The 24,908-nt window shown below is 32.4% G+C and overlaps 1 protein-coding gene across 2 annotated transcripts; it reads left to right on the top strand.

The window, feature by feature from the left end:
- The first annotated feature begins 1,631 nt into the window (after nucleotides 1–1,631).
- LOC148621879 (G protein-coupled receptor dmsr-1-like) lies at nucleotides 1,632–22,968 on the top strand. Of its 2 annotated transcripts, none has more exons than XM_088576675.1 (3): nucleotides 1,632–1,911; nucleotides 2,278–3,698; nucleotides 21,485–22,968. In XM_088576675.1, exon 3 carries the CDS (start codon nucleotides 21,532–21,534, stop codon nucleotides 22,699–22,701), a length of 1,170 nt encoding a protein of 389 aa, XP_088432801.1. In that variant the 5' UTR covers nucleotides 1,632–1,911; nucleotides 2,278–3,698; nucleotides 21,485–21,531; the 3' UTR covers nucleotides 22,702–22,968. The 2 variants fall into 2 exon arrangements, with proteins under 2 accessions (XP_088432801.1, XP_088432802.1); XM_088576676.1 differs by having other exon boundaries at nucleotides 20,880–22,968.
- Nucleotides 22,969–24,908: the final 1,940 nt, after the last annotated feature.

The raw sequence follows: 24,908 nt of genomic DNA, 5'->3' as shown, positions 1-24,908 counted from the left end.
TTTGAAAACTATACATTCATCTCCCACTAAAATCAACAAATCAAGAACGATAACTCTTGCAAAGTACCAATTCCATACACAATCTATGTAATTATTTCAAAAGTGCAACAACCGAAACTTGTCATGTGGTCTGTAATAGATTCTGAATAAAAAAGCAAAGTGATGTCTGTGAGTTTAAGACATACATGAATCACTTCGTGTCTGGTTTTTATAAAGACTGCAACTTAATTCAAATGTTATTTTTCAAAGCGTATGTTTCTGTTTATCTTCGTTCACTTCGGTTTGTTTATGTGTTTCAAAGAATAGCCTATCATTAGAACCAAATATGTAGGAAGTTTAATTCAAAAATACAGTACATACAAATCCAGCTCAAATGAGTTTAACCAGAGTATGTTAATAGAGTTACAACATTGCAGCCCCATGTGTTAAAAATAGTATAAAACTGAAAATAGTATTAAACTGAAAATTACAATTGAAATCTACGTTAAGGTTAATTGTCGCTATAATCAATCTTCAAATCTGCTAAACATTGTCAATGGAAAGATCTCTTGTGACAGTCTAACGAAATAAATTCCGCAATATCCGTAGCATGAAATCTGAATTGAATTCAATTAATTTTCAAATTGACATGTAATTCAAGTGGGATTACTAAATGCCATTTTGCATGTGTAATTTATTTCGTCACCATTGCTAGGCTGTCGCTCATAATGTCATCACCCACTAAACTTAGAGTTATCCGCAATATCATTGATTGAAATAATTATTCAAGTTAGCAACATATATCATCTCTAAGATCACTAGGGAAAGAGTTTTAATTTTTCTTTGGCTGACTTCTTCCAATTTGGTAATGCGATCTACTTTCATGATTGCATCAAAAATGAGTATCCCATGTATTCTTGCTCTCTGTTATGACCGTTTTCTTCACTTTCATTGAGATTTATTTGGTTTATAATTATTACATGTATGTATGTATGAATTTATATGATTTTGTTGTTATTTTATTAAGCACATCAATGTCACGAATATTCAAACTTACACATCAAATCAACAAATATATGTTAAAACATACTCATTACAGTAACATTGTTCTAATTGTTGCAGAGAGAAGTCTGGTTCCTAGACCTGTTCAATTGATCTCATAACCTTAAATGAGTCCCTGTAGATTTAGAATTTGCAATCAATCGTGCTATAGTAAATAAGTAATCCGAATGAACAGAAAAATAATTTGTTTTTTCATGGGATCAAACTGAGCTATTTTTGTTTCACCTGTCTCAATATTAGTATAAAGCTATGTTTTAACTAAGGCTACTACAGAAAAAAACAGACGCGACTAGTCCTCCATTCATTTTCGTTTCTGTGATATGAATGAATAATTCTTATATCAACTGATCTGTCATAATGAACTTCAAACTAAATCGAAAACAGCTATGCATTTTTCTTTTTTTGCACCTAGAACTTATGCTAAGCATAAATAACACATGTAGAAGAATTTCATGACAAATGTGATGATTTTAACTTTCCAAATTCAAACTTCCTCTTTATAAGTGGCAATATGCCAACATGTCCACATTGGAGTATATACGTGTCACATGTTGCCTACATGTGGTTTGAATACTGACTTTCTCAGTAGTGTGAGGATCTTGTCGAATAAGTTTCTTAGATAGGGGTGTAAGCAGCTTTTGTTAATATCATTAATACAGGAGTTTAATGGTTGTTATCACAATTTGATCAACTGATGTGAAATTTATTTCTCACAGTTGACACAAAATACCTTCGGATATTTTTTACGTCTTAACGAATCTACAAACCTTATTACTTGATGCCTACCGGATTTTACTCACGTGTTTATGACGGGTGCCGCTGACAAAGCCGGACATACTTAACCTTCCAGTGCTACTGATTTCAATCCTGGTTTGTAGGAAGTTCTTGTTACTAGTTCTTTATTTGTTTGAATATGTAGATCGTCTTTGTTTTCATGCTTTGATAACTTCTTGGTTTTAATGTATCTGATAGTTTCCTTTTGTCGATGTTTAATAAACGTATAAACAGGTTTAATGTGTTTATACATGTAGTTGGACTATAAACAGGTTTAACATGGCGTTTCAGGGTTTTATTTACAACCACATCTGACCATATGATCAAACGTATACACGAATATAATTGAACTATTGGAAAATGATGAAACAACATCACTTAAGAAAGGACAAATAGTTCGTTCAAATGTTGTATAAATAAAACCGATTCAGCAATCTGGTCGTATTTTTCTCTTTTAAATAGGTCAAGGAATTTTCCGTCGTAAGCTCAAGGGAGTCGATGGTTATCATGGACAACATAGGTAATCCCATAGTTAATGTTTATTGGATGTAGAAAATCAATACATTGATATGAATAAGATAAAGAAGCATGTAGGCTTGGATCGACACAATTTTACACTTCCTGATGGAAAATACAACTTCAGTAAAATTTTGAAATAATCGTACATAAGTTAAGGTAAAGGTTTAGAATAAAAGTAATGAACTAAAATACTTTTTATTCATCTGTAATCATTCTGGACATAAGTTATATTTGGAAGCTCACAACGATTATATTTCAATGCATTAAATGTTCGTGTTGTTACCATTCTAAAGTGAGATGTTCTTTCCTACATGCATCCTTAGTTTTTTTCTGAGCAATTATAGAAAAAAAATCACATACAATAAATGATTAGCACCCACTGCATTCAAAATTTTAAATAAAATTCGATTATATATTAACTTTTCAAAACATAGACTTCTTATCGTTGAATTTCACATGATTGATAGAATGTCAATTCAAATTGTCTTTAAGTTGTAAAACAAATGTCTAGGGAATCAAGACACTTAGTTTTCCTATGCGATTCTACACTGAATGGGTAATGGCAGTAGAATTGTGATACACACAATAAAGCAGGAAATTTTAATTTAAAAAAGTAAGTTGTTCATTGCCCAGGAGGAGCGATATTGAAATGCTCTTATTGATAGAAAAATTCCAAACTAGAGTTGAATGCACCGTTCTCCGCTGAGGCTGCAAGCTGTGAAGATTTCGTTATTGCCTCGCCGCTGTAGTGACAGTTACAATCTTCTACCGTGGACTCATATACATCGCTTAAGTACATGTATAAACTATTAAAGTCATTGTTCTAATGTTTGTTTTCTGCTTGAATCGTCAAATATCATTTAATATCTATGATCTTCGCTAAACTACTAATGAACAACCGTCCATGTATAACAAGTTCTGCTGTGATATCTGGAACATTTTATTAAAAAATCTATACAGCAAATGACTCCTGATTTAACGGGGTTGAAAGCGTTTTAATTCTCCAATTTTCTAACTATCGCAATTTGTTCAATATTCAATTGTTTCGTTACAAGAAATAATTGAAGTGATCTGTTAGAATCAATACACCGATGGCAGCTGTTAATGGGACCCATTTAATATATAGAGAAATTATCACGATGTTTGTCATTGACGAGTAGATTAGTGTAATCCATGAAGTAGCCATATGTCCAATACAGCAGACCGCTCATAGTTCGTGATAGAAGTCATTCGTTAGCAAGTAGAATCTATCAGAATAAACACCAATAAAGCGGCTATCAACAAGTACCACAAACTGATTGCTTTTTATTCTTTACATTGGAGTGATAATGAAGACAGCTGCTGGAATATAAAGCTTGTATAAGGTAGGATAATTAAGCTTTGTCATTTATTTCATTAATGTTAGCTACGTTCGGTAATCCTCCTAAATGAACGTATATAATGACTTCTTGCAATAAATACAACTTAGTTACGGCATTTAGATACAGCAGAAGCAAATTTGGAAAATGTAAGTGATTTATTTAGTTTTTTGTACATTAAAAAGATTTGATCATACGGCGTAAACCGTAGTAGTTTTGAAGTATTTTTGTTTCTAACGTTTGTTAAGGCTGAGAAAATGCATAATTTCAAATTTCACCTAAAAGACATCATGAATTCTCGTGTTAACCTTACTCAAACGTAACAGATTTCAGATTTATATTTTCAGTGTAAATGTTAAAAAATATAAAACATAAAACGTTGGGAATTAGGCACCTGTTGAGTAGTAAATCCAAGAAAACTTTGTTGTTGCTGATAAGATGCAGTCATGTTTGCTTCAAAAATACTATCGAGAAGAATTTATACCTTTTTATCATCTAATAAATGTACCATTATGTTTCGAATAAGCCACTTTGTTTCTTGTATATCAGGAATCTTCCTGATAACTTGGTGAAAAGATCGAAGTAAATGCAAAATCAATACACAAAACAATAAAAACAAAAACAAAAAAAAAACAAAAAAAAAAACAAAAAAAAAAAAAAACAAAAAACGATAAGTTTATGGAACTATGATGTAGAAATAGTAGAGATAGATTATTTCTATTTTTTGTTTAGTGACCGAAATTTTTTAAGTAGATCAAAACATTAAGCCTGTCACTAACTTGTTTGTAATACTTCCTTTTGGGAACATACTAAATTATATACGGTCTGTCTAAAGTGTGATTCAAGTTTGTGAAATCATGTACATAGCTCAGAAAATATGGCTTTTAGAAGTGGTTGATCAGTATTGAAGAGTTTACTCTCTATGTCGTGGCTTAACATATGCTGCGTGTGTTAAGCATGTTAAGATTCTTACATTAAATAGTGAAGATTCTTTTGTAGCTGCAAGCTATATTCAGTAGTTCGTTAATAATTTTAATACTTGTCAGTCATTTTAAACCCATTTACTGGACTTTTAAATGATAATTTGACTACACAGATTATCTTAAATCTTTAGGAAGAATCTTTATAAAGATGAATTTCATGATCCTATACTAATATCTGTCATATTAGTCTTCAAGCCAGGCTAAACATGTTGTATTACAAAAAAAAACATTGCATGGACAGCTTTTGAAGTACTATACACATTACATCTTGTATGCATTTCAATTAATCATAAATCGAATAAAGTATATAGCCCAATAATTTATATGCAAAAACTTTTATTATATTTTGACATCCAACGAATGTACTTTTACCACTCAAGCTGATTCGTATTTGCCACAAAAAAAATAGTTTGGAAACACTTCCGAAAATTTGAGATTGAATCTGTACAAAGGATGAATTTTTTATACGAAGTCTGTAAATAAATGCTATTATTTGACAGGACTAGTTTACAAATTCTTATCAAAATGTAAAATTGATTAACAACAATCTTGGTTGGATGAAAATTTCCTTAATCCAGAATTTCCGAAAGATGATAAATTCGTAACGTCGTGGTTGCATATACATACTGTATGCAGAGCAATGGTCTGATTTAGCCTAATACATGCCCTGTGAGGAGGCGTTGGCTTTTTTCTTGTATGCATGAACAGTAATGTTTCTGAACACCGGCCAATAAACAAAATGCGTTTGATCATTTTAGCAGTGTTTCATTGAAATGGTATCATAAGTAATTTAATTTCGTATTAAAACACACACGACCGTAATAAAAATATGCCAAATGTAAAGTGCAGGTATATTGCAACTGTATTGTCGTCATGTTTGCATCCTGTGACGATTAAATTCTCGTGGGTATGAAATAAATGGCACGGTTGTATGTAACTCTTGCGTTATTTATTCACATAATTCACTACCATGTAATATATATATTTTTTTTATTGTTATCTAAATTTAACTATTAGCATTCGTAAATAAAACATGTCTCAATTTCGACGAAAATTAAACGAATTGCTTTCACAAAAAGAATTCAACAATTTTAGAATCATTTCATTGCATATTTCATTAGTGTTTAGTTTTTGGCTCGCCTGTTGTGCAGTAGTACGTTTTTCATTTGTGTTCAATTATGTAATCGTCCAATTTAAACCACAAAATCTCATAGTGTTATTATAAATTTCTGATACAGAATCGGATACTGCAACGTCTTCGTTTTTTCGGTCTACTTTTTCTGTTCCGATAGGAGTAGGAACCTTTGCGCTCCGCCACAGGAGGCTAAATTGCCCGACCCTACCCACCTCTCCCTATTTCCAGTGGCAATCACAATTTTTGGACCCCATTATCCTTGTGTCACATCCCATTTATGATTTCTTCATCATTTCATGTTCATTTTATCATCCACTTCATGTTCACCGCCGGAGTATAGCGGAAATATTGCTGCTCGGGCGTTAAACCCCAAAATCAATCAATCAATCAATCTTCACTTTGTTTTGGATTTTGACGTATTTGTTGTCACTTATTGCCATGTTCGTTTTTCCCGATTTGTTGCCATTCTTTGTTCGCTTGAATGTTACACTTAAAGTTGCTACTATAAATACTTGCATGCGTTCCTTATCACATTATCCTCTTTTTGTTTACCACTCTGAAAGAAAAAAATGTGATTAGTCTTATGCGAGTCGTATAATCGCTTTAGAGAGAACACAATATGTGGACCGGGAAATTACCTTCAGTAAAACAAGAAACATTATAGTATGTAATAATCATTTTTGTACAACCCGGGTAATAAAATCAGAATATGGTTATGAAACACTGGGAGTTTATGTTATATTGATCATGTTATGTCTCATAATTTTTTGTTAAATTCTCAATTATGTAGATATCCAATGATTGGACGTCATATCATTGTAATTTTAGCAAAAGAATATTTAATCTATTGCAAATACATGTTAATTTTGTACAATAATTTATCTTGTCCACTCCAACTGAATCATGATGTTTGTTAAAATATTGAAATCTGATATATTTGTCATTAAATAGATCAAGTACTGCATTATAAGCAATACATGTTTGTCAGCATTAAACATCATATGATGTTTTGACGTATGGGAAATTAGTCATTATCTTTGTTATTTGATAGTGTACATAAATTTGTTAATAACATGATTAATTGATTGTTGGGGTTTAACACCCGAGCAGCAATATTTCAGCTATATTTTGGCGATGAACATGAAATGGATGATAAAATGAACATGAAATGATGATGAAATGAAAATAAAGGGATGGGACACAAGGATAATAGGGTCGGCAAATTTGGATTGCCACTGGAAATAGGGAGAGGTGGGTAGGGTCGGGCAATTTAGCCTCCTGTGGCGGAGCCCTATGATTCCTACACCGGGAGAATACCAAAGTAGGATTCTTTAACGTGCGAGGAACGTGGCATCTTTCCCAACACGGTGCACCACTATGGTTTGCGGTCAGGTTTTCCGGTTTATAGCTTGACAACCCCAGCATGTAACACGCCAGGGGTACCCCATTCCTGGGGCACACAACCAAGTTGCTCTGTGGGCAGAGCGCCCTAGCCCCTGGCTAAGATTCTGAGCACTATTTAGTCGCATTTTATGACAAGCTTAGCGCTGCTGCAGGCCTATTCTTTTGACACCCAGACCTGCATTGTGTTAATAACAAAATGGAAAATGGCACATATTGCAATAATAACATACATATGCTGCATACCAGCATATAATGATAGGAACGCAAAAGCACTATTAACCTTTTTATCTTTGGTTTCTCTATGGGATCGTACACTTAAATTTGAAAACTTCACGTTTGCAAACGTGATATTTTTTTAACAAAAAAACTTTTAAAGGCAATAGGTAATCTATAGGAAAAATTCAGTAAAAACACTCCAATTGCTTTCAATGCAAACCCATATTTCAAGTGATGCCACTTGTGAATAAAACTTTAGAAATCAAGCAATTTTAAGTATCACTGTTCAAGGTTCATGAGCCAAGAGCGGTCCTTGTGACGTCATGAATATTTACTATATTTATACCTATAGGGTTTGTATGTCTCGTCATGTGACTTCATGGTTTCACGAATATGTGTCTTAGTTTATCATTCAAATGCATAGAGATTTGTCATTTTCAGAGTTTTGGGTTCAGTATATAAAAGCAAAACATATTTTCGCGTAAATATACCAATAAAAATGACAACTATCTATTTCCACATGATAAAGGTGTTAAGAAAGAAGCGTAAAATAGAATATTTTGCATTGTAATACAGCGTTCCGAGATCCCAGATGTAAACAATAAAATGCAGACCGGTCTTCGGATTTCAATTCATCAGAAATTCCGGTAAAAAATGAAACTAGAACGAGACTCAGAAGACCAAAAATATTTTTGTTCACAAGTGATTTCTCGGGAAGTTCTTTTTGTTGTAAATATATCTAATTTGAACGGATAACTTTAAGTGTGTTTGTTTTTTCTGTCTTGCCACAGCAAAAGTTTTGTTATAAACCCTTACCTTACACTGATTAAGTAGTGGCCTGAATGGTTTGTGATTTTTTTATGTAGATTTGAGTTTCAAAGAGTGATTTAAAAATCACATAAGAGCAATTAACCTTTTACCTCTTTGTTTACAGCAATACTTCCCGTCCTTGCGATGCTTATTAAAAAATAGAAAATTCACATATTCTAGTATTACCTTTATCAGGTTTTAATGTAGGGCGAGCCATTCTACGTAAAGAGTTCATGGCTAAATTCAGCACAGCTTTCATCCGAAAAAATGTTCCCGATAATTTCAATCCTTTTACAGATTAAATCATTTATCTATTACTGTTAATTATTATGGGGTCAACAGCCTCTCAGTTTATTTTTTTATAATCCACTCTGTGGTGTCACTAGGTACTTTGAAGGGGCCGGGTTGTTATCCCGATCTTTTCATAACATGAACCTGCTTTATCGTCGTGTCACATCGTAATTACCGATAAGTGTACATTTCAGGCCTCGCATTTGCTAGTAGTATTTTTCAAAGAAAAATATATTCGAAATTTTGCGAAGTTCATTTGTAATGTATTGATCATTCAAAGCATTTTTTTATATGTGATACCTCGTCTGTTACCTAAGTACTATGTCAACGAAACTGTCATCTCTTGTTGAGATGTAAAATCCGGAATAACTGGCGCTGTTGAAGAAAAAATCAAAGACTGAAGTCTTCAAAGTTGCTAATCATCAAATATTCTATGCAACTGATTTTGGCTCGCTTTCAACATCCGAAATAGCACGAATAACTCTTTCGTAACCGCGATGACCCGAATGCAAATCAAAACACCTGGTTTCCGGGAAGTTTGGGTAATGTTTTCGTTCCACAAGTTTCTCTTTGATCTTTGGGTCACTTATGAAATTGACCAGGGAACCAGATTACATTAAACATCTGGCAATGGCTCTATATATCGGGCCCTGATAATGTATATGACCTATATCGTCAATTGTAACGAGCCCCTGTGTCATAATTAGAAACTGAGTACTGTTCAGTGCTAACCGAACATTTCATCTTTTAATGTAAACTATCCGTTCTCATACAATCAAAAATCACACGTAGAACATTTGTGTATATTTAAGAAGTACATTTTGATCTCGTATGAAGCTAGAACTATGAAGCTATGACGGTAATATATAATTATGCGAACTGTAATTAGGAGTGCAATAAGACGCTAACAATAATAGCGACTTGAAAACGTTTTGCCTATAACCGAGCCTAACGTACAGGAAAGTTACATGACTTATTGTTTGGCATATAATCAGAAAAAGAAAACTTTTTTTAAAGAATATTTACATTTTATTACGTTTCATACAGTGAAAATATATGTTATCGTTTCTTATATTAGGATTAATGATATGTTGCCTATGAAGTCAAAAGTAGCTAAAAAATTTCAGACGTTCTAACTAGCAATAGTTTTGTAATGTCCAATACAATATCCAATCCAATCAAACAGCACTAAACCTCACTGATGGTTTAACAGTAAGTAGTTGTTTTATGCACGAATGTTGATTGACGGAAATTGACTGAGTCATCCTACGGCATAAAGCACTTATGAAAGGTTTTTATAAACAAAACGAGTTACTCAAAAACGATACATTAAATGTTTCTTGGAAGGAAATCAATAATATTTTTTTAAATATCCTTTCTGCGTATGATCCTACTTTTTATAGACCAAAACAGTTTATAAATAGGTACATTTTGCAGAATTTATAGATAACGATTGTCCTCTATTTGAAATACATTGCCATATATTGAGTCCATGGGTCGGATTAAGAACTATTTTCGTCAAAATGGTACGAAAAGATTTTTTTCTGGATTTCACTTGTTCAGATAACTTAGGGAAACTTACCATATACGTTGGCGCATGGTGTATATTTTTTATTCTTTTTTTATATAACATTAGTATTAACCAGCGACACATAAATGAATTTGCTCAAACGGTTAATTTAAGTTTTATTCTGTGTGTTAAAGAACGACTAATCAGTCACACTTTCACAAGAACTTACAAATCAAACAATCAATCAGTGACAATATCAGTCAACGATGAAAGACAAATGAGACAAATTTCGGTTTCTTATCGTTAATTTACCAATTACTCGGTATAATTATCGTTTCAAATGGCTGACAGTAATTATTGCAGATCGAGGTCGTTTTTCCTCTTTAGAGTGCAAGAATTTTATTTTCTACGTAGATGGCAAAGTTTTCTATATACCTAAATTGCTTGTAATAAAGCATTTTAATGATACGTATTTCGATTCTTACCACTGTTTTTATACTTTTTTTCTCGTGCAAAAAAGAAATGATTTATTTTATCATTCTGATTTCGCATTTTGTAATCATTGCAACTCCTTGGATTGTTAAGTTCGTATTCAATAAATAGATTATGTCTTACACTTTTTAAATCGTAGTATCCAAGATGTCCGTTTCTTATTTTTGAAAAAAAGCGATAAATATCAATATTACTTTAAGGCTACTTTCTTAAATAGTCGCCTTAAATTCAATGCTTCTGTGGACAAAAACGCGTAAACTTTATACAGTTTTAACATTTATTATAGTTATACAATTCATACAAGAATAAAAAGAAAACAGATTTTTTTTTTTTCAATTGTTACATCATCAAAAAATAAGAGCAATGAATTATGTTTATATAATATAAGTTTGCATTTTCGACTGGTTAGTTAATAGGTAAATTAATTAAAAGCAAGCAAACAAACACAAAATGAGTGTTTTAGTACAATAAGACAATTCTCGTGGACCTATGTATAATTATCACATAAGTACTATTGTGGAATTTGGTTAGCTACTTTACAAAAATTGTCCTTAGCATTGTCTAACCCACAATGAGTAATAATCAAAACATTTTTAAAACTTAGTACAAGATCGACATTTCTAAACTAAGTCTAGTATACTTTTGCTCATATTGTTTTTTTTTCTCTAAGCTGATTCTGATAGGGATATATTATAATGACTGTTTTCAAATACTATTAGGAAAAAAACAATTTATCCAGACATTCGAAACGCATTTATCTAACAAAGGACACACGAGGCGGGGAAAATCGAGCATAACAATATGTATTATGTTAACAAGACATTAATGATGTGTTCATGGAATAGGTAGTATTTTTTTTTTGTTTCCATGTAAGAGGATGTTGGTGCAAAAACCAGGCAGTGGGTTGCACATGACAAATTTTGTTTTCATTTTTTTACTCGCTTCATATCACTTTCTCAAAGTTGAATGTTGGTTTTGGATTAACTGCAATAATTAAGGAGAAATGAAAATTACATAGACAGCATTGTAATTAATTGAACAAAGGGAGATAACTCTTTAATTTGAACAAAATTTCGTTGCTGTGCTAGGGAAACTTTAAAATCGTCTTCTGAGCCATCATTGTCGATTCAAAACGAACTTAATACTTTCTGACTTGCATATGGGATATATGAAGTTTACCCAGTGCAACTCATACCATAGATTCTGTCTGACTTTTGCATGGAAAGCGTTAGATCATCAGAATTACGAAGACACACCGAATCACAAGTTGCATTGTTTTGTTCAAACTTGATAAAAATTTGTACGAATAAAACCATGCCAATGACAAAATTGATAAAGATTTTATGCATTTTTGACTAAAAAAAAGATTTTTAAAAAATCGTACTGTATTTCATCTTTGCGAGGTTTTCTCGCGTAAGGTACTGCATCCAAATGTAGACGACAAAGATAAATAATAACCTGAATACCACTGTGCTTTAAAGTTTTTAGTTTTTTTTACAACTACATTGTACGCGTGAGCACATAAGGCCTTTACCATTCTGTTGCACTGAGATATGGAATCCCAAGTAAAACCGAAAATGAGTGATGAAAAATCTTAAATTAAGAAATAGCAGGTTAACATGGAAGATATACAGTAGAACTTAGTCACTTTGCGTATGATAATTGCTTGATAAGAACTGTTGACAATCTGAAATTTAAGTAACAAATCATATTAATCAAATATGAAGTTGAACACAATATATGTTATTACATTTAATATAAAGCTATTAAAAAAAAAATGTCCCCGTCATGATGATGTGATGCAAGTTATTCTGTCTAAAAGAGATTTTGTTGACACTCCACTTGACATTTCCGTAACATAGGAAGACAATGATGTTATACTTAACAGTTCTACAAATCTGTCATGACATTTCCTTAGGGCTGAAAGTAATAAGATTGTGCCGTATATACAGTCTTAGTTTATGTGTTGGAGTATGACAAAATTGTACAACTCTTGTTCTTGTTTAATGTTTATTACGGTAATGCGACAATACTTTAATTTGATTTGTAACAAGCCATCTGATTTGTTGATATAGGTCTGGCAAGTAAGATTGTCAGTGGCGTCCACGTTCCGAAATTAATAAGAAAATCCAAACCATAATATTAAGTTTTGTTTTTGTTTTGTTTTTTACATTCTTCCTACTATGACTCGGATATAAACTAAAATGTATGTGGAAATTGAATTATGAGGTTTTCGCAAATATTAAGTACGCATTAACTGTCCATAAGTTGGTTATGTAAGTCGAAAATTTGAAACGGTGCATAAATATAATTTTAGCAGGAAGTCAATATAAAATCCATAATTTCCTTTCGAGCACTTCGGTTCCCATTTTGCTAAACAAAGCGGTTGGTTAGTTTCATGTTCTTAAAGTATTTGTTTTTTTTTAATCTTTATTTTCTCTTATTATAATGCATTCATTAAACTACATCGGTTTATATCAGTTATTTTTCATCACACTGTGATCGTGTATTACTTAATAGTCATGAAAACAGATTCTATTTAATTTGCTATCATTTCATTTATAGTCATAAAAACCAGTCGTAGATCTGGCGCTGAAAAAAATGAGACTAACTCGTAATTGAAATTCACACTTGATATGCTCCATCATTTACATGTAAATAGGAACATTAGGAAGAGCTATCGGTAAATCATCACTTTTCTCTAGATATCATACAAAGTCATTACAATTTTGAATTATTCACGATATTCATTTCATAACATTTATTGATTAACGAGGCCATAAGGATCAATCACGATATAACAGTTGATTATTAATTTACAACAATAGCATCAAATGGGCCTCGTTTACTCCATGTCGTCGACATTGGTGGTCAATAACTAAATTTTGTAACTTCAGCAGAGTTTCTAATGCATCTTTCTGATTATTTGACATCTTTATATGCTGTTATGTAATGTTTGATGTGTTAGGGATATGAAATGAAAATTCATAAGCATGAATTAAGTGATTGGGCCCAAGTAATCATAATTCAATAGGACTCGTGTCCTAGAAATTTATCATCGTGTGAACTTAACAAATGTTAGAAAGAGATGTGTAGCAGTATTGGTGTACAATTTAAAAAAAAGTTTAATTTTTTAAAGTACAACAAACATTATAAAGTACATTTATTTACATCTTCATTTATTAATGATATTAACTCGTTCTATTGATACATTTTTGCATAGGCGAAGTCTGTTATAATATTAATTTTAAAAATTCAGAACCATGTGCCAACGATATAATGAAAAGGATTGGTGTCTGGTTCGTTTGAAGCATAAAATCAGAAGCTCTCCAGCGTGTTTCACGTCATATAGTGTGATTTCGGGTAGTGCCGTTTGAAGAATAAATTCGTTTACTTTTAAGTTTCATTTTATTTGTCACAATCATTAATTCGACAGCGATCCAAATGGTGTCTCTAATACTTAAAATAAAAACTAAAGTCTTCAAATTCGCAAGTTGTCTAATATTGTCTGCCACTGATTTTGGCTTACTTCAACATCCGAAATGGCACGAATACGATATGCTTTAAAATCGGGTGATTTCCGCTAGAAACTTGGTTCCCTTGATATGATTACTCTTTCGTAACTGTAATGACCCCAATATTTTCAATCAAAACAAATGATTACCTTATACCAGATTAAACTACCGGCAATAGCTATATATAGCTATCAGCCCGGGCTCGGATAATGTATATGACCTATACAGTCAACTGTAACGAGCCCCTGTGTTTGAGTCGGAAGCTGGGTAATATTATAGAAATTCAATGCTAACCGTTCATTTCATCTTTTCATGTAAACTTCCCGTTCTCATGCCAGCAAAAACACACAAAGATATGTGTATCATATTTTTAGAGGTACATTTTAGTCTTTGGGGCGCTTATGATGTTGACCAGGGAACCAGATTAGGAACCAGATTAAAAAACTCCCAAACCAAAAAATCATGCAATAACTCATACGAATAACTCATATCAAAACTTATGACTTTTTTTATGAGTTTCATAATTTAATTTAAGATGATTGGAGATTCTCCTTCAATGCGTTCGGGGATTCGAGGATTAAAGGATTTCTCCACTCTTGACAGATTTTAGATTTAACTATTTAGAGTGGAGAAATATTGAAATCCCCACCAGACTGAAGGAGAATTTATATACATTGGTCAGTCAGGCCACGGGGAATACCGTTGAAGTTTTGACATTTGACGTAGAATTCAAGCCTTGAGCTGCAAATATTGTCCTTGTACGCAATTTGATTTCACATGTAAAATGTGTTGACTGCAAATGATCTTTAACTTGTCAAATAAACTGCCGAGTTCATTAAATTCAACCGAAGAATTATGATCATAATACTTCACCTCTGTCAGTCAGGTCGCTGTGGTGACCGTAGAACTTCCTAAATTAGTGGCCATTAGTGTCAGCCGCTATAGATAGGAGATCGGCTTTTTGGTCGGTATTTTTTCAGTTCTACATATTTTGATATTTTCGGGTGAACTTTAACATGGTGGAGCCACGAAATGGGAAAATTGGATCTTTAAAACTTCAATATAACGGCTTCATATTGGATCTAAATTCTTACTTTTTCGCTTAAACCAAGGAAAGGAGTGTAAACATTTGTATCCCTCGCAGTAAATTGATTATGATGGCTTAAACTTACTTTTTTTATCCTAAAATCTGTGTTTTGTTGAAGTGGCCTTTAAAATTACCTTTGACATCCCCATTCCAAAATCCAGAATTAGAGTATCGATGTGTTTGAGTTCAATTTAATTCAATTAGGACATACATAATTATTAAGAAAATTATTTCATGACGGAGAGACGAGCTGATACATCTACTCAGAGACTGTGTAACTTTAAAAATGGCTAATCGAATATTTTTTTTTTAATTTTGATTGCCAAGAAACTCGACAAGGATAAAGCTTCTTCGAGCTGATTTAATTTGAAATTCAATAAAATCTTGATTAAGGCCGATTTGGCCGTTGGTGGCTGCAATCCTTTCATTTTGTATAAGATAAGAGTAATCAAGGAAAATTTCAACCAAGATTCTAGCGGAAATCAAAAGAATGTTATCCGGGGACAAAGAGTAGACATGGAAAACAGACAAACACATGTAAATGAGCAACTCGAACTCCACTAAAAACTGGGAGCATTGATCAGGTGCGTCCTCTGCTTTTCTAGGAACATCCGCCGAGTTGCTCATAAAAAGTCAAGTCCGGGGTAGACGAAAGAGGCAAGAAAACTATGAAACGTTGAAGAAATCAGTTTTCACGGTGCCTATGTATACACCGTAATGATCCACCAGTTCATGATGACGACCATAAAACTTATATTGTGATAACTTCAATCTTGTAGCAACTTAATCATGTTCCAGAGTTTAATTGTAAGGTCTAGCACGATACAAACAGTCTGCGTAGTTACGGCAAGCCCTGGTATAACGTATGAGTTGTGATATGAAATCTCCATACGCAGGTGCTGAAGGGATGTTGCCCCCAGATGAAAGGAAAGTTGACAATATTGAATGAAAAAGTCATCACGTTTGTCGTATAGTTTGGTCAGTAGTTTTCCTTAACCATCGATCTCCAAGTGTAGGTCAAGATATGAGGATGACTTCACATTGTCTGTAGTATTCTTTATCTCAAGTTCTTTGGGGTGAAGGACTTATACTCTCCGAACACGCTTCAGTATTGAAATTTAGTATTTCTGAGTGAAAGTAAGTGAAAATCGAGGTATTTGATGACAAAAGTTGGATTTCTTCTCAACGTTACACTCCCAGATTGTATTGATTTCTTTTTTACAAACGAGTTCAGAATAATTTAATAAAATCAAGGTTTTTGTTCCGCTTAATATGTACGTAGATGTGTCTTAAGTTTCATCGAAGATATAAAGAAGGCAATAATCCTCTTTAGCATACATAACATGTATAGATAAAAGTTTGTTCCAGTGGATTTACAATCCAAGGAAAATGTCAAGCTTTCTGATTAATGTAGTATAGATTTATTGTGGTCATAATTTTTTAAAAATGTGATTTGTGTTTAAAGTAACAACTGCAAAACATTTTAGGGATAAATTCAAATTAGTAATTTGAAAAAAAAGGTTGGAATTATAAAATCTGCATGAGCAACCATGCCTTTATTGAAAGATAGAAGTTTGAAGAGAAAATGGTTTGCGATATTGAAAAATATTTCTGTACGACGAAGCAGAATTTATATCCTGAATTAATATGTATGATGTCTTGAAGAGAAATAACATCCAACTTCCGAAGACAATCAATACAGATGGATAAAACAAAAGCTTAGATTAGTCTCAATTTGTCGCAAATAGATGACTAGATATTCTATCAAACTTCCAATGAAAAGGTACTAAATAACGAGGACATTCTTAGCAGGTACATACTATAGCACCGTAAATTCCACAAAGAGCAATAAAAACAACTTTATGTATGTTTAATGATAAGGCGACAGTGATGTGATGTTAGACTGCTATAAAGGAAATGTAACCTTGAGTAAAGGAAATGGGCTTCTTTAAGGAAGACTAACACATGACCGTTCATAAACTGATCCATTAAAATTACTCACGTAAAGGCATATACACATTCCATGAAAGTCTATTTTGTTGCCATCGTCACTTTGTAAAATGGTTGTGCATCCTCGGTTGGATATATTCTAATCGTTTCTAGTCATAAGATAAGAAACTAGTGATAGGATACTGTGAAATGTTTTATTTGGTGGAGTAACAATTTTCGTTGCTTAGGAAAATCGTTATTTTATACAAATATCAAATTTTAGTGCAGTACTTCCGATAAGCATATTAATACCACAGCGGAGGAACATCCAGAGATTTTAAAAATGAATGGATCGGAGAAAAGGGGGTGTCACAGGTTATTATACCTGTATTGAATACTCGTTTTTGTCCTAAATTTGCATGAAATTAGCAAACTTTTGCGATAAAATTGGTTGCCAAGCCCCGGTACCATGCGATAGTAAATTTAGATTGAAGATACATTTTTTTTTGGAATAGATAATAAGTCAAGCTAATTTCTGTTATAGTCTATAGCGCTCGAATGCTCAACCCGAATATCGTCTGCATGCATACAAGCTTGTCTGTGTTTTATATACTTAAATAATTTTCTTAACCTTAAAATATTGAAGAGAAGAGTTGGATAAGTGTCTTATTTTAAAAGGTTTTGTAATCAATTTATGAAATTAATCACAATTTTTATGAAGCACGGGATATATTTTATCGATCATATGCAGAATCTAAAATGCCACGTGATATATTGTATTGAAAATAATCGTGTGTTTATGGTATATCTATGTACCTTTAATCTTAAGAGAAAATACATGGAAACACGTGTATGGTTTAGAGTTTACATTTAAACAAAAGACTTGAATTTATTCATGATACTGATATTGTTTATGCTTTTTCAAACAACCAAAATAAAAATTTGAAGTACTGCCATGTAAACAAGTTACTAGCTGTAGCAAAGATCTCTCGCAAAATCAAATGAATAATCCATGACATTTTCAAATGTACAAAATATTCTTTGTCATTTGATTTCATGGCGCTTTTTGTTACACCATTTTCTCTCTGGAGATTCGTTTCCTTTTCAAATGCTATGTTTTCTGTAACTTATACATGTACACGTCTGTTTGTCTAAAGGCCTAGCTGCCTACATGTTTGTCCGAAAATGCTTCAAAATCCTTGTTTTCAAAATTCTTTCCGAACAAAATAATGTTTTATGATGTGTAACTTTTGCAAATAGTTTGTAAAGAAAAAATAATTTACAGTTTACGAAATTCATAATACTAAAAGTTCATTTATCCATTCTGGTAATTTCATGATATATAAGAAATATTGAAAAAATGTAAGAAAATTAAATACAGCAGAAAAAAATAATAGGCGACAAATTAACAAAGTTTTCTCCCTTTTCATTTTCCTATGGATTCGTACCTTCGTAACGAAAGGTACGTATGAAATTCAAACTTGATTTTAAGTCTAATTAATAAAACGCCGAGTTTGTAAAGACACAATAATTTTTTTTATTTTTATTTTCAAGGAAATAAAAAACAGTTAAACTATAATTTGTGGATTATTTCTAACTATAATTATGATCATCGCCACTTGATAAAACAGCCGATCACTATCGGTACGTCCGTTCGTTCGTCAATTTAGTTGAAATCTCTAAAATGTGCAACACATTTAACAGGCTGCAATGCATAAACAATAACAATACAGAATGGCTAGTAAATGCAACGTATATATTGATAACATATTTTTTATGCAGAGGAAATGCATTCGAGTGCCTCGTGATCGTTGGATACGGAATTGGACCGTTTATTGACACATTTTTTGAGATTGCCAATACGATTCCGTACCAACGATCAGATGATATAGAATACAATCTGACAAGGACTCGACATGACCAGAAGTACTGTAATTAAAGAGAGAAGAAACACAGCGACAAGTCAGAGGGGACTTCAAGTATAGGAACAAATTAATTTTTTAAATACGTTGGAAATTTGGTACTTTTCCGCCAATATTTTCCTTCATACATACTTATTTAGCCAGTGTTCTCTAAGGCTTGCTTCGACGCCTCAGCCAGTGGAGTGAGGTGAAAAAAGTTTCAAGATTCTTTAGATTCTGACACAGTCATTTTCTTTCTCCTACAGTTCATTATAAATTTACATGTAACACTCGTACTTAATACATTTATTATCGGTTAATAATAACGTTGAAAAAAATCATTTAATTGAGAATCAATTCCGTTAATCATTGTATTTTCAAATGAAGTGACTGACGGATGTTTCTAGACGGTACATGTAAAATATGTTTCTAGTACAATAAGATTATGCTATCGTTTAATCAGGTTTGCAGTTGTAACCAATTTTATTTCAAATTATACAGTTTATGTTGACTGAATATTCTAATATGATGTGCTTCAAAATCCTTTAGACCACAACCATTGCACTAAAGTGATAAACGCATAACCAACATTTCGTTCAGCTCATAGGCTGCGTCTATCCAAAAATATGAAGAAACTAGTCCTATTAAAATCGAAATAAATCACGGAAACTTCATTTTATCATTGTTTTACTGCGGGCAGCCCGTGGTAAAACAAGGATAAAATGGGTGGCCGTGATTTATTTCCTACACTGACCATGAGAGATACTTGTAATTCAATTCTATTGTCATGTAGAAAATAAAATCAGAATACTCGTCCATTTCCGCTGCACTAAAAATAACCTCGGATGCAGAAAGGAGAATTTCTTCTTGGAAAATTTGCCGGCATTGTAGTCATACGCGACTAAAAGTAGTTCTATCTACAAGTGGCGATAACAAAATTTTCTTAGATATCACTAGAAGTAAGGAACAATAATTCTGTCCAGAATTTTGGCGAAAAGCGAGGAGCCAGGAAAAAAGTAATGGTAAAAAATTCAAAAAGTAAAACTATGATTTGAAAATCGGATCAGTCAAATTCCGGACAGAGTCTTTCTCTTAGTGCCTCCGATTTTTTTTCTTTTGTGTAACTAGAAAGGCTGAGGAGTTCGGATTGGTAGAAGATGTTACATGCTGTGTTTTGATAATATATGTACTATTACGTCAATGACAAAGATAGATGTTAAATTAATTTTCTTTTTGGTTTTATGTTCATATGTGATGTAAAGTAAAATAGGACTGTGAGCAACTGAATTTAAAAATGGAATTCGTTATATTTTGGCAAATTTCAATTCATTCAGAATTCAGATGGCATCATCAATTAACAAAAATTCTGTGAAAAGGTCACGCTACTTGAAGCTCTGCGTCAATCTCAGTAAAAAACAAAAATAAAACAAAACAAAAAACAAAGGCTTCCAGCAAGCCAAAGGTAGTTACTGGTTTGTTTAACATCATCAATAAGAATATAAAAAATCTCTGCCCAGGTACATGCGGTCTTTAGAATGCTTTTTTCGTGTTTAATATCAATGGAATTCAAACTCATGATGTTGGCATTTAATATGATGTATATATTTAACTACTAAATTCTCTAATTGATAATTAATTATCTAAAGGCGTGTGTGTGTTTGTGTGTTTTCTTTTGTCTGTAACATTTTCCAGATGACTTCAGATCGTCAGCGAACTTCAGATCAATAAGCAGGTCAAATTAATTCGTTTGAAGACCAGAAATAACATAACACAGCAGCGTTGATTTTATGCTTTAGTTTAATTTCTCCAAACATATTTCAATGGCAGGTCTCTTGTTGGTATCACGGAGAAGGGTAACTAAAAACATTAGTACATGTACATGTTGTTTCACTAATCGTAAGATTCAATTTTCAGATTTTCGATCATATGACTGAAAGCTGACGTATGTAGCATTTGATTGAAAAAAAAAATCATTCTTAATAAATGTCAAATCAACTGATATTGTTTTCCATTCCATACTGGAATTAAACGGAATATACACTAAGTCACTGCGGAATGTTTCCTTGATACCGGACCGATTCTGAATAGTGATTCGAACTTTAACGTCATAGAAATAGATCACCAACAGTAGTTAAACTTTTTACCCGTTAAATAAAACCGTTTAGATAAACGTTTGGCATCATGGTATAGAGTTTGAAGGATGCTAATTAAGAGTAGACTTACGGTTTTAGTTTCTTAAAAGATAACATTTCGTATCTGATCAAGTTGGGAGATTATTACTTATTTATGAATCGTGTCTTAGACGATAGAAGTCACCTTGATAAAAGACGTATACAGTTACAATCCATACATACAAATCTTATGGCATTATTATATTGGTAACATTATTAACGTTTTGATAGTTATCACAAAAGTGCTTCACCATTGCTTGTATTTGTTGCATTCTTACAATTTTAACTGATGAAATATTTTGGTAATTAATCCTTTGTACTATTTATGACAATCTGATTTTTTTTCAGATCTTATTATTGGATTACCTTATCAAATACAGAAGAGTGCCTTCAAAATGGCGACGAATAAATACAATGACTGCGATTTTGGTCTATACGAAAATGTGAGAGTACCGGATACGGAGGATCCTCTTGTGTCTTTCAGGATGAAATATGTGCGGGTACATGGATACATCAGTACAGTGATATGTGTATGTGGAATAATTCTTAACGCGGCAAATATCGTAGTATTGACAAGGAAGAATATGATAACTTCGATAAACGTTTTATTAACATGGTTGGCAGTCGCGGATAACTTAAAAATGCTGGATTATCTAATATTTGCAATTGAAGTTTATATACTAAAAGACCCGGAACTAGATTATTTACACTCATACAGCAGGAAAAAAGTAAAATACATAGAATTTCATGCTAGTTTTGCATTGGTTTGTCACAATATTGGCATATGGTTAACCGTTGCCTTAGCGACATTTCGTTTTTTATACATATGGTTCCCAACCAAAGGCAAAGTTCTGTGTACAGTGATGAGAGCAAAACTGACTGTTGGTTTAATATATGTAATTATTGCAGTTATATGTATACCAAATTATTGTACAAATTACCTAGACAAAAAGGTGGTAGATCAAACAAAGGCGCCAAACATGACATGTCCTCCAATATACTCTGTTGAAATGATCTCTCAAACAGACGTAATATTTACTATTAATACTTACATTCAAGCAATATTTTCGAAGTTGATCCCATGTGTTCTTTTAACCGTCCTTACCTTTTCTCTCATATATGCCATGCACCAGGCGTACAAAAAACGGAAACTGTTGTTAAGTCAAGGTCATGACCTTGACGCTCGCCGACATCATGAACACAACAGAACGACGGGTATGTTGTTAGCAGTGGTGATTTTATTTCTCCTTGTTGAGTTGCCTCAAGGAATAATGACTCTTATGATTGTATTTTTCCCCGCAGAATGGATGGAACGAGTTTACGATAACATTGGAGATCTGCATGAATTATTTGCACTGTGTAATAATGCTATAAACTTTGTTTTATATTGCAGTATGAGCAAGCAGTTTAGAAAGACATTCATCTCAATATTTTGTTCTTGCTTACCTAAACAGAACTACAGGATTATAAATATGACAGAGAGGAATCATTTTACTACTTCTTTAAACCACAATCATTCCCGACATTGTGCAGAAGAAACGCGTTTGACTCACCATCACGAATAATTCTGCATTAATTGCCCTAAAATCGTAAAAATATTTTTCTTAAATATTGTTTTTGTAATTAGAGAAATCATACATCAATCGCATTTCTTTTTAGACGTAAGTGTAGTAGTTCTGTTTCAGTATTCGAAACAACAGATAAAACTAGTATTTATTGGTATAACAACCGTTTTTTTTTCTAAGTACATTGTATGTCGATTCAGTGTTCCCTTCGCAGATTTGTCAACTGGAAATACATCGTACTGTTCATTAAATACCACAATTACCATATGTTGTACTTTCTTGGTGTTATTGCTTCACTCACGCTTTCCTTTGTACAAAACCAGTTAATAGATCAAATCGTGTTTCTTAAATCGACATTTTCATGACAGACATGCTACTTTATGCCATACAGTTACAAATTAAATCATTAGTTTTGTCTGTCACGACATTTAAATCTTCATTGAAAGAGGAGAAGAGAAAAGAAAAACAGAAATAAAACCAAACACAACAACAGCAATACAAAGAGGCAAAGTATAAAATGTAATCAATTTTAGTTTTTGGTATGAAAATTAATTTAGAATATTTTCGTTTATGGTTCTATTTTTAAGACAAAGAAATCCAGTTTTGTTCTAAGTCTAGTTAGACAAAACAATTACAAGTTTCGTGTCATTTCGTCCAAATAAGAGACGGCTTATTTGATTAAATGATATTCACGACACGACATTTAAGATGAGAAGTTTTCCTTCATTTTGGTAAAAAACGTAAGTTGGAATCGGCAATGACTGCAGTTGGTCGTAATTTGTAGTCTACCTCGAATGCACTGCAGTTATATTGAACTCATCTTGAATAACAGAAATGAAGATTCAATAACAAAGGTCGCACTAGAAGGATAATCATACCAAACACCAGATCAGGAGTTCAATTCTACTACCATGAATTCAGCCCCAACTACTGCAACGGCTGTTTTTTTTTCTATACGCCCTCGCATTCTTTTTAATACATTTTATACGACATTTTAGACTATAAAACGATCGCGGTGATACGATTTTCCAACAACTTTTGTAAACATCCTAATCCGCGATGAAAAGCTTCGGTCCTATCGAAAATGAATTCACTAGTCGAACAGGAATCACTGATATGAAACATCACTGTGTGTATTTAATTAAATTAAAATAATACAACGGAAATTAAGGTTTTATGAGTGACTTAAAAAACTAAGAAAATAACAAATGTTAAGGATCTTATATGTTTCAGGTAAGTGTAAAAATGGATGTACATGTTAAAAAAACGACAGGGGAATTAAAATAGATCGCAAATGTAAGTACATTTCTGATTGTACTACATGTATATACAAGTTTTCAATCACTTATAAATATGCAACAAAATTAAAAGGTGAAAAAAATGTGCAATTTTATTAGAATCATCAATAAAAGGGCAAATTCTCTTGAATGACAGACTTTGTACGGGTATGTACATTGTACATGTATATATATGTCTCTGCTTTTCTCTCACACAGTCTATTTCGTTTTTGTATCATTTCTATATCGTACCATTTACATTGTATTTTCACTGACTGATTGATTATTTTTATACACCACTGTTACCTCATGGTTATCTAAAATGAAATATATATATATATATATATATTTCGGATCAAATTGATACAGGGAAGATATATAAACGTATAGAAAGGTCTGAAAAATTCCCAACGATGTTAGAACTCTCAAATTTGCGATGCAAATTTTTTGTCGTTCCCTCCGCGGGACTCGAAATCGTACTGCTGTGACATCTATATATATACACCAATAAAATGTCCATTTTACATGAGGGTATGGGTCATTCTTGTTTTTTTTTATGAAAACTTATTTACGTTTTGACCGTTTGTATTCATTGTAATTCTGTCAGAACAATAAAGTACCTTTCTCTAGTGATATCTGCCATATTGCATATTTCCCCAGTAGTTTATATATTTTAGGTCCTTTTTCAGTTTTGTAGATTCATTTCTTGTACAAATTAATAAATGAAGTTTCAACTTCCAATTTTTCTGTAAGACTACACGTAAAATATAAGATAGAAATGTCCTACTATGTTAAGATCTTCCATGATGAATTCTGAAAATGCTGGTCTTACTGTACTTGGTACAAATATGATTAGTATGGTCCATTTGATAAACTTTACAAGTGTAAAATTAGATTATTTTTACAAATCATGGGGATAGCTACATTTTG

The sequence above is a fragment of the Perna viridis genome, chromosome 3, assembly GCF_037379345.1.
Source record: "Perna viridis isolate PV_CMFRI_1.1 ecotype Kerala chromosome 3, ASM3737934v1, whole genome shotgun sequence".
Classification (NCBI taxonomy): domain Eukaryota; kingdom Metazoa; phylum Mollusca; class Bivalvia; order Mytilida; family Mytilidae; genus Perna; species Perna viridis.
Note: the sequence above shows the minus strand (reverse complement) of the source record. Positions and strands in the feature narration are given on the sequence as shown.

Coding starts and splice junctions, on each gene's coding strand:
- LOC148621879 (XM_088576675.1), top strand. CDS start 21,532: ATGGCGACGAATAAATACAATGACTGCGATTTTGGTCTATACGAAAAT.